General features: G+C 40.9%; 1 protein-coding gene across 1 annotated transcript; it reads right to left on the bottom strand.

Annotated features, from left to right (window-relative positions):
* Positions 1 to 68: 68 nt before the first annotated feature.
* Positions 69 to 18198, bottom strand: LOC134627395 (rho GTPase-activating protein 40). The gene is made up of 15 exons (XM_063473435.1): positions 17889 to 18198; positions 15010 to 15236; positions 13888 to 14093; positions 13205 to 13283; positions 12304 to 12452; positions 11127 to 11292; positions 10537 to 10628; positions 10165 to 10242; positions 8699 to 8858; positions 7769 to 7851; positions 5068 to 5274; positions 4145 to 4285; positions 3532 to 3683; positions 3341 to 3396; positions 69 to 2856 (listed from the first exon to the last, which is right to left on the bottom strand). The coding sequence occupies exons 1-15, from the start codon at positions 18041 to 18043 to the stop codon at positions 2750 to 2752; spliced, it is 2058 nt and encodes a 685-aa protein (XP_063329505.1). The 5' UTR covers positions 18044 to 18198; the 3' UTR covers positions 69 to 2749.
* Positions 18199 to 19067: the final 869 nt, after the last annotated feature.

Below are 19067 nucleotides of genomic sequence, written 5' to 3'. Positions count from 1 at the left end.
ATGCGTTTGTTGATGCAATCTTTCCAACAGCCATTAGCTCATATTGAAAAAATAAATCATGCTTTACACAACATGAGATTCACATTTATTGACAAAAAAAAGGAACATTTTTCAAAAGTTTTTCTTTCTACAGAAAAGAAGTATTTTCACAGATTTATTAAAAACTGTAAATGTCCTTCATGTAGTTGTGTGAGAGTCCCTGGGTAATCACACAGATAACACTGTTTCAGAGAGGAAGCGTCCTCTCTCTCTCTCACACACACACACACACACACACACACACACACACAAATACATTCACATACAAACACAGTTCATAGAAAGCTGCTGCAGTGTGAACCTGTGCCCCTGTTTACACTGTTGTTCAGCGTGTGTGTTTAGACAATGCGTGTCCACGTGCTCTGCTCCTCAGGGTGCTCGCCCTCCGGGACGCTGCTTCAGAGGTGACCTAGTTCTCCTGATTGTCAGCAGAAGGCAGTTTCATCAACTCGCTTTGTGCCGAGGCACTGAACTGTGCCTGGGACCCTGGGACGGGCCAATTGGACTTGTGTAATGAAGCTGATCACACACGTGCATGCACACACACTCACACACACACTGCTGTCATCAGGTCCAGGGCAGCAGAATTTATAACGCCCATTTATTACGTTCTGCTTTATCAAAGAAATGCGATTCCTCCGTGTGCATTTCTGATGCTGCGCTGCCATTATGGTCCGTTACAGGGAAGTGACAGAGATGGAGCGGAGGGTGTTGATAGATGTCGGGTGCCGGGCCGGCTGTCATTACCCCGTCTATCGAGTGGAGTGTGTGAAACGCTTCCCACAAAATGGCCGCGGCGCACCAACATGGCTCCGTCTGCGAGGAGCAAACGATTCACATCTGGCGATCGGTACAAAATACTAAATACATTCATCTGCTGCTCGACTGCGTTTGGAAAAAGCTTTGAGTAGCCTCACAACAAACAGTCCTACTGCAGAGAGTTATCCTTAAAGTGTGTATGAATGAGCCATATTTATACAACTTCTCCTACTAACAGATGTAAAGAGATCCATTAAAAAAATGCCAGCGTACGAACAATTATGAACACAAACACTGCAAACTCCCACACCGAGTATGGGCAGCTTAACACATCATACTGTTACACTGAGTCTTGCTATCCTACACAATACTCACTGAATAAGAAGCAACAACGGTATTACATTCATATAAATAATAACAATAATAATAATAATAATCCCGGTACATCCCATGAGTCACTTTGCTCGTTTTCGCCTTCATTCGTGTGTTTTTTTTAAAAAAGAGACGAGAAGACCAGCTTCACTGAGTGTCCTTTACAACTCCCTTTAGAGGTACAGTCACTGTCCTTGAGGTCACAACACCAAATCTCGTGGTGTCCAAGAGAGTCTCTTTGAGTGCTGCTCCGTGCAGCTCAGGAAGTCCGAGGATTTTTGAATTTTAATGCCCAGGAGATCGCAGAGTTTCACAGATAAAGGGATATCAGTTCATCAGGGTCTCTTTCCCTCATTGAATGGCACAGGTGAAGAAAGGAGTTGACACCGACAAACCACGGTCTTCGTTTACTTAAGTCATCAAAGCTGCAGAATCAATCTGGATCGATCTGGATGAACTGTCTTTTTCCAGGTTAGCTTCTGCTCCAGCAGCTTAAGTGCCCAGTGTCTTCTTTCATGCTGCTGTTTTCTCATTATTTTTGTTTCAAAAAAATGATCCAAGGGTTTTATGTTCAAATTTGTTTACACGAGGTTACGAGTAGCTCTAGATGTAAAGAGCATGTGTAAATAGGAAAACTTGCTGCTTAAGTCAGGATAGAAGAATAAAGAAATCAGCTTTTCCTAGCTGTGTTTTTCCTGATTTATGGTAAAGTAACACTGGTGGGTGAACAAAGAAATCAAGGTATGGAGCACCTCATGTATTACTTCATGGTCAACTATTTTTTTCTGACAAAAGCTGAGAAATCCAGAATTTCATAATAAGACTGAAAGTTGAATATCCAGGCTTGTCTGTATGAACTGGCCATGTAAGTGACTGAGCAATGGTAACACTGGAGACTGATGATGTAATAATAGCTTAATCACTGGAGATACAGGCGGGGAAATATTTACAAATGAAATCTTGTATTCCGCTGACTTTTAGCATTAGACAAATTTTCTTCAAATATGCACATAAAACTCTTGTATCATGTTTGAGCTTTTTACAAAGCCCTGATAAGTCATGATAGAAAAACACTTTTGTGGAGCAGATGCTGGCCTGACAGAGGGGGTGAGCTCTCTATAGCCAGAGGTGCTCTGCATCCCCATCTGCTCGCTCATGGTTGGATACGATTGCTTGAGAGAAAAGATGGCGAAGCAAACTGTCCAGCCGGTCGCTCTCCCCTTTTCTGTGCAGCAGGTTCTCTGTTGGAAGTAATGAGTCGCGTCGGCAGCTTTAGGCTCTCAGCGTTGCAACGCAGGAGAGAAATGATGTAGTGAAGGGAAAAGAAGAAGATGGAGAGAGGCAGGAAGAGAAAGACAGAGGGTAGTGTGTGTTCATGTGATCGCAGACAGTTTTTAGGCTCTGCTCCAGGCAGATTCTCCATCTATCCGTTCCCGCTTCCTCCATCTGTCTCCCTCTCGCTTGTTGCTCACGGGATGAACAGGATATGAAGAAGTGATGGCTGTGTGGATTTGATTTTTCCGTAGACCTTGATGCCTTTATGTTTAGTCTGAAACTGAGTTTTCGTTCAGTCCATCCATCACAGCCCCCTGCTGCCGCTGGGTCTCCTTTTGATGATCCACTCTCCTCCAGGATTGCTGTTGTACAAATCTAGAAGGTGTGTGTCTGGATCTAGGCAGTGCTCACCTGCAGAAATAACACACAAAAAGTGAACTTCAAGACATATCAATTAATTAATTTATGGATCAAACAATTATGGCAAGAAACATTACAAAAATGTTCAATCCATAATGATTTTGCTTTTCCTTTAACAAAAAAAGAATATGAACATGTTTATATCATCTCTATGGTTTCTACCCATTTTTCTGTCAGCTGATTATGAATGTGCTGACTGTTAATCAATTCTAATCCTTGTAAGTTTAGAGTTTTTCGACCACAAAAGTAGTGAAGATTAAAAAAAGTTTGGGTTGTACTGTGTCAGCTCTCATGTGAGCGCGCAGACATGTGTGTAATAAGCATTTGTCTGCTCTGATAACTGCAGATGCACTGCTCGTGTCTCTTTGGCGCTTGTACACTTCATTACGTAAGACCTTGCTACACTCGTGGGCTCAGTGAGCAGAAAGACACGCAAATGTCAGTGCTGCACCGGTCGGAGAACACTTTCACTCACCGATATTCCCGCCCACTTCGTACAGGGCGCAGTCCGAATACGCCACCGAGCCGTTCCTGTTGAGAGACACGTACACGACACCATGCATCAGGGTCTGTTTTTGTTTTTAAGTAATCACATGTATGAGCAGACAGATTCGTGCAACACAGCTGGATGCATTAAAAACATTTTTTTATATTGTGATATCATACCTCCGCATTTTGCCCTTTCCATTTTCAGGGCTTCTGAGGAACTGGCGGTAAAACTGGGCGAGAAGGTCGGAGGCTCTTGAATTTAAGTTAAGCTGATAATCCATCGTGCTGCTTTCCAGTTCTCCAACCTGGATTTTCACTGTACGATGTGGCTGCAAGACACAAAAAGAGCACAATTTATTCTTCCTGTTTGGTCATCATCTGGAATAACTTTGAATATCAAACGCATCGATACTTATATAGTATAAAGTCTCACAGTTATTGTATTTGAAATCGATTTCTCAGTAGCTGAACACTTATGCCTTTCTTTCTACAAAGGGAATTTAGGGAACTGCTAAAACAGTTCACCGTAGAAGTTCCCACAAACATGGTGTACTTGTTCATCCCAAACCGGCTTATGTCAGAAATCTGTCCTGCTCCACCACCAGCTGAAACCTACTGTGTTGTCTTAAAAAACAAACAAAAAAAAAAAAAACGAAAAAAACCCTGAACATCCAGTTTTTCATCAGTCTGAACTGAAAGTTTCTAATACTCATAAATCAAATGGTCCTTTGGGCCTGGCATGCAGCGTCTCTAGTGAAACAAGCAGTACAGCGTTGTGACACCAGCTCACCTCGGAGTTTTTCTCCGGTTTTTCCCTGCTGTCCGTGTGAATCTTTCTCAGCAGGTTCTTGAAGCGACGATCATATAACTGGTAACGCCGGTTACTGTTCTCGTTCAGCCTACGCACCTGGCTCATGAGGAAATTAGGGATCTGGAGAGAGGAGCAACATGACACAACATTTGTGACGAGTACATTTCTCATGCCAAGAAATGTTCACACACTGTTTGGCAGGAAAAAAAACAAAAACAAAAACACAGCCTCACTCTGGAAGTTTCTATAGTGACCTTGTCAAACCAATTAAACTTGTGAAGTAAATACAGCAGGAGTTGGCAACCTATCCCTACAAAAATATCTGCGTGGAGCTTCAAAACACATTTGGGACTTATAAAGGGACATAACACAGTCTATTAGGTACAAATGAACCCAAAAGGTGCAAATAATTAAAATATTTTACCACATGACTACTCTGCAGGGGGTGAAAATACAAAACACAATAATTTTCTTTAGAAGTTGAGGAGAAGTAGCTACTACTTAAAACTGACCAGCTAGAAAGTTATGTCGGCTCTGAGTCCTGCCTGTGTTTGTGCAATGATTTAAATTAAAATTAGCCCACAATGATAATGAATACAACACTTTAGAACCGTAACAGCTGCAAAATCAGATTTTTGGTTGATTTGGACTCCAGTCCAGCAGCAGACCAAGCAGGCCAGTAGGCCAGCAGTAACGTAGGCTTTGATGCACATTTTAGTTTGCAGAATACTAGTTTATTACGATACTATTAGCTTATTGGTACATAGGCTGCATATTACTACATTTTGAGAATGTAAAGAATCACGTGCAACAACAATAAATCAAAAATGTAAATGTTTATGGAGATTGACAAAAGGAGATGCATGTGGCTCCGGAGCTGCAGGTTCAGATCTCTGTCCTACCGTCCAGAGCAGGTCCTGGTAGCGGATGAGGAGCCTCATAACATCCGCCGCCTTCTCCGCCTGCCCTTTCTCTCCACCCTCAGTTAGTCTGCTTGGGACGGCCTTATGCAGGAACAGGTTGGGAGCCATGATGGTTGCGACGGCCCACAGGTTCATCCTGTTCTTCTTTTCCTTGGAGACCACCTTACTGAGGAACTCCAGCAGAGCCTAAAGCAAACACGGATGCAGATACAGGTTTCCTTTTGTTAAAGCTTGGAGCTTTAATGCACTGATCTATTGCTAAATGTCTTTCAAAAAGAAAAGAGAGCACTTAGATGCAGGACAAAATACGATGAAGTGAATGATTACAGTGAATGAATCATCTGCAACACCTCTGCTGAGAAGTATGCTAATGCACAGAAAGTTTCAGCTGTGACGCTGGAGTCAAAGTAATTAGTTCAGGTGGGTTTTAAGCTCCTGATCGCTATAAATGGAGATGACTGCATACTTGTGTTTAGTGAAAATGAGTCATGGTTAATGCAAGCGGTTATATAACAGAGCAGAGTGTTTAAAATGTGGAATAGGAGCAGAGCAATACAGTAATGTGTTATGAAACAGTGCTTTTGGTCAAGTGTCATCCTGGATACATTTGTGGAAAATCTAAGTAGAGTCTGTAGAGTGTGACATCAAACGTGGCAGAGCCTGTTGTTCACAAGTACAGTTTTAACACGGGTCATTCACAAATTCTGTAACATTCATGTAGTGTTTTACACTTTGAACTTGGCTCTGAAACTTGGAGATTTTCTTCATTCTGACCTTTTAAGTGAAAGGAACAATATAACACTACAAAAATACTAGAAATCTGACATTAAATTAACATTAAAAGATTAATACAATGCAGAAGGTGGTTTAGTATCATCTTGGTAAAAAAAATAAAATAAGGCTTTTCCCGAGAAAGAGAGAATCCTTAAATGTATTTACTGTTCAGTAGAGATGGGCAGTAACGCGTTACAAGTAACACGTTACTGTAATCCGATTACTTTTATCAAGTAACGAGTAAAGGAAGGGATTACTATTGCAGAAAAGGTAATTAGATTACTGTTACTTTCCTGTAAGCACGCTGCGTTACTGCGTTACTAAAAACGTGAGTTTTTTGCGAGTGTCTCATGACAATGACGTAAGCGAGTGCGACGTTCGTGGCAACAGCTGTGTGCAGATCAACAATTGATAATATAACGAGCACAGCAGAGAGTATGACCGTGCAGCGTTTAAAGCGTGGAAGTACTGACCTTACTTTGAGTTTGATTCCGTAAAAAGTGACAAAAACATTAGTGTCCGCTGCTCACTGTGTGGGAAGAAAACTTCTTTTTACAGCGAAAAAAACCCCTAAACTTCCGAGCAAGCACCGACAGTACGCTGCCACGGGAATATGAATCTGCCGTATCCTTTCACTGACCGCTACGACACACCTGCACCAGGGCAAACCTCCGCCTGCCCCACTCCTGCTATACAGGTGAAAATAGAGCAACAGGACCGCTGAGTCTTTGATTTTATTTATTTTCTGCTGTGTTTTACGTGCATTTATTTGAAAGAGTGAGTGTAAACACAAAAAACGATTTTATTTTATATGCTGGAATGTGCAGAAAATAGGTTTAAATGTTAAACAAATTTCTTCCAGTCAGAGAATGTTGCATATAATTTAATGTTTGCTTCATGCGCAAAGTTAAAAGATTAAAACTAATAAAACTAGTTTCAAAGAGACTTTTTCATTTGATTACATTTTATATGATGGATTATGCAGAAAAAATAGAATTGGGCTGAAAGATCTATTGCTTTATTACCTATTCAGGTTGTAAATCATTTTTTTTTTAAAGTAACTAAGTAACTAATTACTTTTGATTTTCAAGTAACTTGACCAACACTGCTGTTCAGCATTAATGAGACAGATGTGAAGATCTTCTTCCATGCTTTCACACATTCTGGCCTTTGAACTGAGTGCTAATAATAAGCTAGTGTTCTTCCTGATGTTCTTCCGAAGCACATGTTACATGAGCTCTGACCCAGAGGTTTAACTGGACTTGTTGGATATCAAGATATCAGACAGCGTTTACTTACTAAGTATTCCTGAGCCCATGCACTGACTTCCAGGACAGACTTGTGTCTGTTTTTAATGCAGTACTGCATGAAGATTACAGCATTTTCTTTTCTTTAAAGCAAGCCACTGAATCTCTAAATGCTTTGATGAACATTTTCTGTTTAATATATAGTACTAAATGATTAAATCATTGTTGCTGTTATTTTATTTACATGTTATGCAGCATTACAACTTTTTTGGAAATGTTGCTGCAAGTATTAAAAAATGTGACTAAAGCATTAAAAGTATGTGAGTCCTTTAGCACAAAATAATATACAGTTATTAATATTTATGCTGTCAAAAGAACTTTTTTTGTTTTTGAGTAAAGACAAAGTTTGACTGTGACTTAACATGTATCAAATTCAAAATGATCTGTTTTAGCTGTGGTCCTAAACGAAATCATAACAAGTTAAAGTGAGTAAATATAGTAAATAAAAAGCACAAAGGTGGTATGTGAAAAGAAAAGTCATATTCCATTATTGGACAAGCCCACAATAAGGAGCTGCACAGATTGCTGCCAGAGCAAAGAGGTTTTACTGCGTCTGAGAGCACGACTCACTGTTTGTGTCTGTGTTGTGTTGTCTTTACCTTCAGTGTGTTTCTGTTGGGCTCGGGCAGCAGCAGGATGAGCAGGTTCAGCATGTGGAGTTTCTGTTTCAACTCTGTGATTTCTAAAAGAAGAAACAAGTAGGTAAGACACAGGCACGGGCGCACACACACACACACACACACACACACACACACACACACACACACACACACACACACACACACACACATAATTCATTTCCTCTGTTTGACAAAGAATAATGGTATGTCTAAGGATTAATGACAGTGTGACAGGTGGCCATTAGGTTTGTTAGCTTATGTCTCTGCGGTCGCACATCATTCATCATCGCAATGATCCTCCTCGCAAGCTACACACCAGCTAGATTCTATTAATATCAACCTGTATTTTTATTAAAGTGAAACTAATGTAAATGCACTGATCTACAGTACAGCTGTGTCACTGCACATGTATTTGTGGCAGTGCAGGGATACTTCTTAAAATGGTATCAACTTGTTCATCTTAATTTTAATTTTTCAGCCAGAGTAGAATAGATAAGTGTCACACGGCGCTGCCGTTGAGGTGAAGAGACTTAGATAATTATGATGTGAATCCTGCTGAGCTGTCTGCGAAAGTGGGCAGCAGATTAGTGCGAAGAGGAGGGGAAGAAGAGCTGATGCTCTGTACAGTAATTTGATACAACCTGGCAACAATGAATGAATGATCCAAAGTTATACTCGGGTTTCTACTTTAGCGGTGAAACGCTGATTGACTGTATGGCTACACTGTAAATATAAAGCCCTGTCCTAAAAATGAAAACCTTTAAGGATTAATACGAACATCAGACACAGTTCTCGTCCAATCCAAATTACTTAGTTATACAACAGTGTGCTACAACACTGTGCCTCAAATATAACACAAATACAAAAGATGTTTTATCCAGCAAGAGCTGTCACTTAGTCTTGACTGACCCCTGACGGCGCTAAAGTTGTTGAGGTACTCCGCGGTGAGCAGAGGAGCGGGCAGCTCCCGGATGAACTTCTTGAGCAGTGCAGCGGCATCGTTCGGACTCACTTCATCCCATCTGACATGCCGTGAGTAGAAGTTGGCCTCCAAGTTCTGCTGCAGCAGCTGCAGACACAAAAGACAGCGGTTTAAGAGCTACGTGACATAAATGTCGATTTAAACTATCGACCGGGCACAGATAATGTCGAGGATCAGTCATCATTTAAAATTTTCAGCATAACTCAGCGTTGACATTTTGAAAACACATTGACCTGTATGCATTTAAAACCTTTATAGTAATAAATTATGTATTCATGATGATGGACCTCAGGACAAAGGTATTAAAGATGTTTCATGTACTTTCACATACTAAGCTCATCTGTATATCTGCAAATTTAACTGACAACAGTCTTTATCTGTGCCTTGTGTAAGGCTGCAAACATTTTTCTATTATTAGCTCTAATTGTGTTTGAAAAGTCATGCAGAAAATATGTTACAGGACCAACTGGATGACTAGACTTAAACTAAAATCCATTTATAGTTTCAATCAAATAAATTTTGTTAAACTTTCATAGAACAATGTTTGTGCTAATTTGGTTCATCTTAATCTGTGTTCCCCGTCTCTGTCTTCATGTTTCACTGTAAGTTACTTGTCTTTTTGGTTACTTCCTGTTCTACTCTGAAGGTTTCTCATGTCCTGTTGTAGTTTCACTTTCTGTTTTTGTTCCTTTCCCTCCTTTATGACTGTCTGCCTCGTCCTCATTAGTTTCACCTGTTTAATTGTTCCCACCTGTGCCTTGTTTCCAGTCATCAAGTATATATTCCTCTCTTCATCTTAGTCAGATGGTCTTTGTTCCTGTATTTTTTGCATTTTGGATTCATGTGTTAGTATTTCAGTCTTCCTTAGCAGAAATCAAAACACTAAATGCTAGTGGATGTCAGTGGTTCACACTGTGTAAGCATTAAATGCATGAATACATTTTAACTGTTTGGTTTGCTGTCAAAACCATAAACTCAACAAAGACCAATCCAGTTACATCTCTCTGTGTAATCGCTGTTATCAACCCCAGAATCCAATCATCTGTTCTAGCTATTTTTCCTTCCTTAGAGCTAACTGGCACCCTCTAGTGGCTGCTGATATTTAATTGATTCACCGTCACCTGAGTGTGTAATAAATTAAATACTTTATCGTGAGCGCTGCTTTACACCAGCAGCTGCAAAGGCAGTATCGATTTTGTCTCATTGGACCTTGTTTTTCTAAATGTCAGCTGTAGTTAAAGTCAGCAGAAGCCATTTGATTTTCCTCTCTATTGATCTGGAATTTCTGACATTTTACAGTGTCAATATTTTGGCTGGTTTAAAATATTTTTTTTTGCTTTAAACATCCAGTTATTTATTACAGTAATGAGGTGTGTAGACCCTGCTCTTGTACCTTGATTCTGGACTGAGATCCTGGAACACGCAGGATCCCCTCCGAATCGATTCCTTTCTTCTCCAGAAATGACAACAACTGCAGAGAGAGAGAGAGAGAAAGACGTCAGCAGAGTTGAGCATTGGTAGATAAGAATCTCTCGATCACCTCTGCTGGTTATACTCAGTAACTGCTGCTACAAACAGGGTGTGGTCAAAGTGTTTCAGATGCAGAGGACACGGGGCCTGTTTTCTGATTTTGATTCGAAGACATTTGTGAAGTTTGTGTGATCAACAGATTTGAATCATAAACATCATATATAGAACACAATATGCACAAACAGTATGTATGTTGTTTAGGACACATGACACAGATTTTTTTCAGAGTTCTTACTTCCTGCAGCAAGAGAGGAATCGAAGTGCTGGGCTTCAGTTTCTGATCGTTCTCCAGCAGCGTGGCCAGTGGGACCCCAAAGAGCGGGCTCTCTGTGAAAGACCAAAGAGTCAGTCATGCCTGCCCTCATATAAACATCTGGCCTGAACAGAATAGGGGGCAAAGTCTCAATGTTTTGTGTGAGACAGGTCACTGCTTTTTCTATACTGTTGCTAACCCACATTTTTGAAGGTTATTTGTGACTGATTGTTTCTAAAGAATATGTAACCACAGTTTAGTCTAGTTTTTCGTGCTATTCTGTGTGGAGAATATGCATGTAAAAAAGATTTTGAATATACTCAACTCGTCAGTACACCGGACACGACCGGACACGACCACTAGTTAACTATCGGCTAAACAACAGGAATAGTTGGCAGAAGAAAAAGCTGTCAGGTTTATATAGATGGCAAAATCTAAACACACACCATACAGTTAAAATCATTAATTTCTCTCCAGTGTGTTTATTTTTAAAGCTACTACCCTCACAGTATGCCTCAGACATTTCTATGTGTGCTTTTCCTGTAATGACCTGATGGTGAATGAAATCACACCTGGGTTTTTCCTCTTGCCAGTTTTGTGCCTTTTGACCTCCAGCTCTAGGAGGTCGCACAGCGCCGTCATGTCGATGAGAGCCAACTGACGCACCTTCTTCATGTCAGCGTGGGAGAGATCTTGAATACGAGTCACTCCTAGACGGCACTTGGGGCAGATGACCCGCTGGGGAGGCGATAGTGGAAGGAGAGGAAAAGCAGAAGGGGGCAGAGTGCAGTTGAAAGTTAGAAAGTGGAGGTGAAGAGGGAGAGAATACAGAAAATGTACAAAGGGGGGAAAAAAGAATGAAAGAAAAGGAAAGTGGAAAAATAAAAAGAACAAGCATGACATGCAAATTAATTTCTGTAAATAATACAGTAATTATAATGTACTTTACATAAGTTTATCTCTATGTAGTGTGTTAGTACATGTAACCTCACTAATTAAAACCACTAATTCTGCCCTTTTTCAGAGCAAACTTATTCAGCCTGAAATAGAAAAATAAAGCTGCTGGACTCTGTGACACAACAACTCTCCTTTTGTTTCTGGCTAATTCCATCATTCCTTATCTCCTTAACCCTGTTATCTAAGCAACAGCAGAGCGCTGATTGTTGCAAATGGCTTATAATAACATTTGTGTGTGTTTGTGCGCATGTGGTTTTACATGAAAGTCTTAATCCAATCGTACACTGGTTTCTGTTAGTGTGGCCCTCACCCCTTGATTTTGTCCTATATAGTTGTAATTACTTTTTTTTTTTTTCTAATAACAGCCTGCCGGTTGGTGATGCTGTTGAATATTTGAGGTCTCAAGATGCTGTAAGACTTAAAAGCTTTCTGCAAAACATGCTGTAACATTAAGAAAAAAACTGTTCTTGTCATTTATCTTCATGAAGGTTTGAGTGAAACAAGCCGCTTATCAGCGCAGTGACAGTAAGTTCTTTTACAGCTAAGCTTAAACCGAATTAAACTGCCCACTTGATGCACAAATCACGCTGTTACTAGCACTCTCTTATTCTTTTGAAATCTTTTCTGTCAACAGATTTTCTTAGCAAAAGAAATAAATGTACAAGTAGATATATTTCATCACCATAACATTTATAAAGCAGAAAGCAACATATTTAAACCCCAGAAGTCTTCTGAAAGCTGCAGCATTTCTAGAAAATGAGTGTGAGAGGTGAAAACTGTTTGGGTGCTTACGGGCAGGGTGCCGTCCTCCTTCCTGCGCTGGCTGTTATTCTGTGGCAGTTTGGCTTGTTTGATGAGGATGACGGCCTGTTCACAATAAGCCACATCAGTGATGAAGTATTCATCTTTGGGAGTACCTCGCTGATGCTCTGGGGTCACAGCTGAGCAGAAAACATTTCCATAAACAAACACCGGCCTATTAGTTCAATCAGGCAAGACTACTGTAGAAATGTCACAAAACAAACCTCCAAAAGAAAATGTGAATGTATAATATGAAGAAAAGAAAGATAAGGACAAAAATGTACAGGAAGCCCTGATATGAGGAAATGTTCTGTGAACATACTTTGTGTCTTATCTGCTAAATCAGGGAAACAAATCATTGCATAAGCACATAAAAACAAGAATACTGACGTCACACCACCTTTAACTGTGCCAAAAGTTCATCTGTAAGATAAGTATGCTATTGTGCTAACCATGACTGTTCCTCGCTATCAGATGTCTGCATGTGTTCAATACTTTTGAAAAAATGAAAAATGAGAAACAGGATTGTCAAGTTGGCAAAAAAATACACACAGGCAGCATTAAGCAGAGGCCAGTGGATTAATATGAACCAATGAGAAAACAGATGACGCAGCCGTGGCCTGGGCTACCTTCATCAGGCCCCCAGAAATCCGAAGCTCACCTGATTTCATCATCTACTGCAGTTAAACATGTGAGTCATTATCAAAATGACACAATAGGGATGGAAAATCCAAACAAAGGGTTGGTTTGAGTCAGGTACTCAAAGAAAAGTTTGATTAAATTATTTTACTGAAATGACTTCAGCCAGTGTTTTAGAATAGACTAAAGAGTGCCTCCACCACTTTGTTATTCCCTTTAGTAATTTTTTTTAAGTAAGGTGAGCAGTTCTTACCTGATAAAGGTGACTTGGCTACCGATGCCATGCTGTTTTGGGCTGGGTCTTCACTATGCTGAGACTCGGACACGAGGGTCTGTTGAGGAAGATCATGGACATGTTAGTTTCCACAATAAGTCACACTAATAAATATCAGTTTTATGTGTGTTCTCTACCCCTGGGAATGAAGTGTGTGTTTAATTGTGTCCACTAAGTGAAGGGACATGGTCTGTTCAGGGTGTTTCCTTTGATACAGCACTGATAAGGATCAGAAGAACAGTGTCTCTGTTCCCCTCTAAGGCTGTCTCTGAGGACAAAGCATGGCCTTTACATGTGATTTGCCTTCATTGTGACAGATCAGTTCTTCCATCAAACAAGACAGCATAATACGCTGGAACAAAAGAAGACCCTGAATGTGTCACGACAGTTACCTGGGAACTGAGTCTCTTACATTTTACTTTATAATCTAACGCATGAGAAACAGATATTCTGTGCTGGCTGTAACCTTCACACAGTTTCTGCAGCAGTGTTGAAACCAGAAACCCGGGAAACCAGTTGATGTGCGTGTATCAAGAAAAGCTGCATGCAAATTACCTGCTTTCCTTTAATTAGTGGCTGATATTCTATGATGTAAAACAATCATTACGGCACAATTTCTTTCTTCAGATACAGTCAAGGGTTCAGTATTTGAGCATCCTGACCTGTGAGCTGAATATGTCGCGAACGTCACGCGGTGGCGGTTTGTTCCGTTTGCGGAGCGTGTAGGTCTCTACTCGACGCTTAACAGCTTCGGCCTGCGTCTTGGTCAGAGTGGACAGCAGGGCAGTTTTGTCTACTGTCTCAGTATCCTCACTGATGAGGGTTGACAAGCCAGCATCGGCCAACCACTGCTCCTCCTGCTCTCCTTCTGAAACACATAAATACAACCCTGGGATGTAAAAACACCAACAACGACATGATGTGGATAAAATGCATTTAAACATGCAGAATGACTCAACCCTATTAACTCTGAAGCAGTTTTGTGTATTTCAAATAATACTAAATTACTACAACTAACTATGTAGCTTTAGTAGAACATTATTTGGTAATATTTGCTTAAAAATGTAAAGTAACATGTAAATTGGGTACCAGGAAACCAATCCAATAGATTAAAAAAAAACCTTTAATGAAACTTTTCTTTATATCCATTATTCTAAATAGGGAACATATTACAAGGTCAACTTTAAACAGTTCACTCAGTTGGCTGCAGTCTGAGTGATCTATAATAACTAAACTTGAAGTATAAACAACTGTAGGTGGTCCAAAGGCTTTAAAATGACAACTTAGGCTGAGTGTGAAGTTTAAAACAATTGCTCTTCAACACTTAATACAGCAGTTAGTGAATGTTCAGCCATAAGAAACATAAAACTGAACACACACTCACTCACTATTCATTGGTAGCAAAATTAAAAGAGCACCCCTGTTACAATGTGACATGAAAAGGATCCACTGAATTAACACAATCAGATCATCTGAATGGGCATAACAAAAAAAGCACTCCTATTAGAAGTCAGTATTCATGAATGGCTATTTGGCTCCTGCATATAAAACAGTCTCTGCCACAGACTGTTTGATGGTGTTGTCATGGTGACGAGCGCTACTTTGCTGCATGAGAGAAACCTGATATTTTGCCATGGCTAATGCATCATTTCATGGAGACTCTTCACTAGCAGCTGCTTTAAGCACTAAATGTTTATAATGCTATCACATAAACTAAAGAGAGTGTCTTTTTCAGCTCTTTCTTTACATTACTCCTCAATCAGTGCAGGATCTGCAGTATTTACCTTCGGAGTGTTTCGAATCTCTCCTGCTGCAGTCGTCTGCGTAGCCACTCCCCTGTTGGATATTCTCAACCTCACTCCAGAACGAGTCCAGGCAGAGTTTATCAGGGCGCTGCTCCTGATCCTGAGAGGGCGGCGTGTCCGTGTGTTCGCTGTGAGAGAGTTCAGCGGCTGCCTGGTCCTGCGGGCTGGCCCAAGGCTCCACGCTCATCTCGGTGGGGCTGGGATCTCTGGTGCAGACATACACACACGTAAAGAAATCACACGCATGCATGCAAACAAATGGATAGAAACACAAAGGCACATACAAACGCAGGATGAATGGCAAAGACTGGGGTGGTGCAGGGAGGGTGAATCCTCCGGAAGAGCCCAGAGAGATGGAGAGACAAAAGGAGTGGGATGGAGGGAGGGCAGGAGTTTGGAGAGAGACAGCGCAAATGGACACAAAGGGGGGTCTCTATTGTTCTTGTGAAATGTGGCCCGGAGACAAAGTACCCCACAAATCCACTAGATGTCACTGTAACAATGTGAAATCTGTTTTCCTCAGGGTTACGCCCTTCTGTTCACTGAAACACATCTGTGAATGTCACATACTAACAATGGAAGACAAAATATGCAGCTCTATAATGAATAAATCTGATCGGAGTCTCCTTTCCGTACACGTGCGAGGAAAAGCAGCCTGTATTTCCTGCACAGAACTGAAAAACAAGGGTTTCTGCTCTGTGCCAACAACCACACACACTCCGCTGGCAGATGCACTTGCACCCTCCAGTATTAAATGTGACCCAGCGATCTCAGACACAGGAAGTAGCCTGACTGCACATCAATGATTCACTCCATTGGTGTGCAGCCTGGTCACATTCTCCAAGTCACCATAAGTTAAAACTCATACCAAAGCATGCTGGGGAATTTCTGTGGAATGTCTGGTGGCTTATCATTAAGTAATATTTATCAGAAAATACTGGTCATACTTTCAGCTGTAATTCTGGTGAGCTTATCGAAATGTTCCTCACAGATGCCCACATCAGCCACCAGTCAACAAAAGCAAGGTCTGGTTAGTTTTGTTCCATATTGTGCTGTAGTGTTCCTAACCAGTTTCAGAGGAGGCGGGGCACGGGTGGTGGTGGCAGAGGTGTGAGTTTCAACAAATTTTCAATGATCGGTTCTTTTCTTGCAAAGTAACAGCACGGAGAAACAGAGACACAAAAGTTTAGATATGTTTTTTCTTCACTGATATTGCACTTTGCACTCCAAGATCCATCACCATTAAACATGAATACATCAGTTACCAGATTATTAAAACAGATTATTATTAACAATAGAAGTGGTTATACTGAATTAAAATAAAAATTATTTTTCGTAATTGTCAAATTGTATTAAGTAACAACTCCACAGAGATTTGTGAACCAAATGACCTCTTGCCATTTGTTTTCTGATCTCAAAACTAGTGAGGCTACATTCCAACACAAATACAGTACACTAGGATACAGACTAGCTGACAGTACCTACCCTAATCCAATGAATTTCAATGGAAAATCTCAAATATTTCAGCAATTTTAGGAACATTTCCCAGCAATGTTTCTTCCCAAAATATATCACAACCGTGAAGAATCCAGATCATGAATTATTTACAACAGACATTAACCTCTTAAGCCCCAACGCCCCCTGATACGGGGGCAAAAGGCAGGAGATCAGGTAGGCTTGGGGCTTAAGAGGTTAAATTAATTGTGAAAAATGATGCATAGATCCACCTTCACAGATTGATAGTAAATGGTAAAATGGCCTGTATTTGTATAGCACTTTACTTAGTCCCTATGGACCCCAAAGCGCTTTACACTACATTCAGTCATCCACAAACTGGTGATAGCAAGCTACATTGTAGCCACAGCTGCCCTGGGGCGCACTGACAGAGGCGAGGCTGCCGGACACTGGCGCCACCGGGCCCTCTGACCACCACCAGTAGGCAACAGGTGAAGTGTCTTGCCCAAGGACACAACGACCAAGACTGTCGGAGCCGGGGCTCGAACAGGAAACCTTCCGATTACAAGACGAACTACTAACTCTTGAGCCACGATCGCCCCTAAACCAACTGTTTTATAGTTGCAGTGATACTGGCAACAAGCCTTCAATAATGTGTTTGTCTGCTGATAACGATCAGAAAACAATGGAAAATACCACAAGGCATGCCAGAGACCAACTGTTTTATGCCGTTTGCAACTGCTTGAGAAGCAGATGTCTGGCATATGTGCTAACTTTGACAGTTACATATTCCCGTCTTCTCTGATGACTAATTTTCAGTTGTTCGAGAGTTAGATAATACACACCATCTTGGTAACACCTACCTCTACCAGCTCCACTCAGATTTAAATGAATAAATTAATAATTAAAGATACTTTTTTAGCAGCTGATCAAAACTCTCCAGCCAATAGGAGTATGAATGTTAGTTTGACCATAAAGCAAATAATGATACATCGATAAAATAAATAATCAGTGATGTAATAAAAGCTATTGTTCACAAAAACCTGCTTCATTATATTACTCACATGCAGCTATGAAAACCATCACATACGAACCTGGCAGTTCATATGTGACCCAGGTCAAACTCATTTATATCTCACAAATGACTGTCTGTAAACTGTGACACAGTTAGCACATGTGATAAATGTTGGGATAAAAATGTAAAGAGAGTCACCTTTTTAAAACTCTTCTGTAAGTACAGACTTCTCAATGAAAAGCAAATCTACCGTAACCTCACAGAACTTTTTGTTCTTTTTACCGCAGAACCTGTCATTTGCACCACTTCTCTTCAAGAACAAAAAGCACTCCAAACCTTCACCAAAGCTCTTGTGAGCCAGCTCCGTCTCTAACTCTCACACACCTACCTGGCTTTTATCTTTTGAAAGGATGTCTTCACGCGCTTGCCCTTCCATTGAGTCTGTGGACGGAGCCTTAAGCGGCTCGGTGTGGAGCGTGAAAAATGTGTGTTGGGCATGCTGGACATGAGCCTGTTCACCACTACCTCCGCTCTACCTCCCATATCCACACTGCTAAAGAAATCCAGGAATTAGAGTCTTGCACAAAATCTAGCTTTATCCAGTCCCGGTTGATGAACACCGTGTGAGAGCGAAGCAAATCTGTCAGCAGCTCTAGTTTCTTGTAAGGTGACAGGAAGTGTCTTTAGTGTGGCTCAAGGCTGTGTGGCATGTTTCTAGGCTGGAGCAGGAATGCAAGAGGGAGTGACGACTTCCGTGAGCATCTAGACATCACTCACACCTGTTCCCTCCCATGTTACTCCGAGGTGACGCGCCCTGCCTTATACGCCTGACTGCCATCTTCTTCCCTGCTGGTTCAAACTGACATCTATGACCTGTCACATTTCAAAACCTGGCTTAAAATGCTTATCCTGAAACACAAAACAGTCATTGTTTTAGGACAGTAGTAGTCTAGTAGTCTAAGTGGACAGAAACAATGAACCCTTGAGCAAAAGCTTACTTGTTTTATGTTGTATCACATGTTTATAGCACTTCAGACACTTTACTGACCTTTGAGCATAAGCCTGACAACATTTGTTAAGCTCATTAATCAAAGATTCTTAGATGGCCAGATGAAGCACTTTAATCCCCTATTCATATTAATGTATGTGACCAGAAATAATTAAATCAAATGATTCTAACAATGAGTTTTTCCCTTTTTTTTAACCCCCCCCCCCCCCCCCCCCCCCCCCAGCTGTAAATTGTTGACAAATTGCACAAACTTGCAGTGAGACAGCTAATGATGCAGTAGGTTGCATCAAATCATACCTTATATGTAGAAGAAAGATGCTTATTACACAATTGGCATTCGTTCAACTGCATACTTGGGCACGAGTAAGCATCAGAAAAAGAATGACTGTAATGTGACCAGAGGATATGATGTGTGTGCTGTATGTGGGCACAACAGAGTAAGAGGAACATAAAGTGAAAGTTTCTCAAGTTTCTCAAGTGCAACAGGTCTGTCAACATTGCATGTGAGTATGTAACCCCCAAAGGCCTCACTCAATCAGTGACTCATCCTCGCTCTCT

Source organism: Pelmatolapia mariae, linkage group LG5 (genome assembly GCF_036321145.2).
Source record: "Pelmatolapia mariae isolate MD_Pm_ZW linkage group LG5, Pm_UMD_F_2, whole genome shotgun sequence".
NCBI lineage: Eukaryota > Metazoa > Chordata > Actinopteri > Cichliformes > Cichlidae > Pelmatolapia > Pelmatolapia mariae.
This window is presented reverse-complemented; position numbering and strand designations above follow the sequence as displayed.

What these genes read in the sequence shown, in the direction of transcription:
- LOC134627395 (XM_063473435.1), bottom strand. Translation starts at nt 18,043, where the DNA reads ATGGGAGGTAGAGCGGAGGTAGTGGTGAACAGGCTCATGTCCAGCATG. An exon ending in AGATTCGAAACACTCCGAAG is followed by an intron (nt 14,094 to 15,009) that starts GTAAATACTGCA and finishes TATGTGTTTCAG; the next exon opens with AAGGAGAGCAGGAGGAGCAG. An exon ending in CCAACAGAAACACACTGAAG is followed by an intron (nt 5,275 to 7,768) that starts GTAAAGACAACA and finishes TGTTTGCTTTAG; the next exon opens with GCTCTGCTGGAGTTCCTCAG.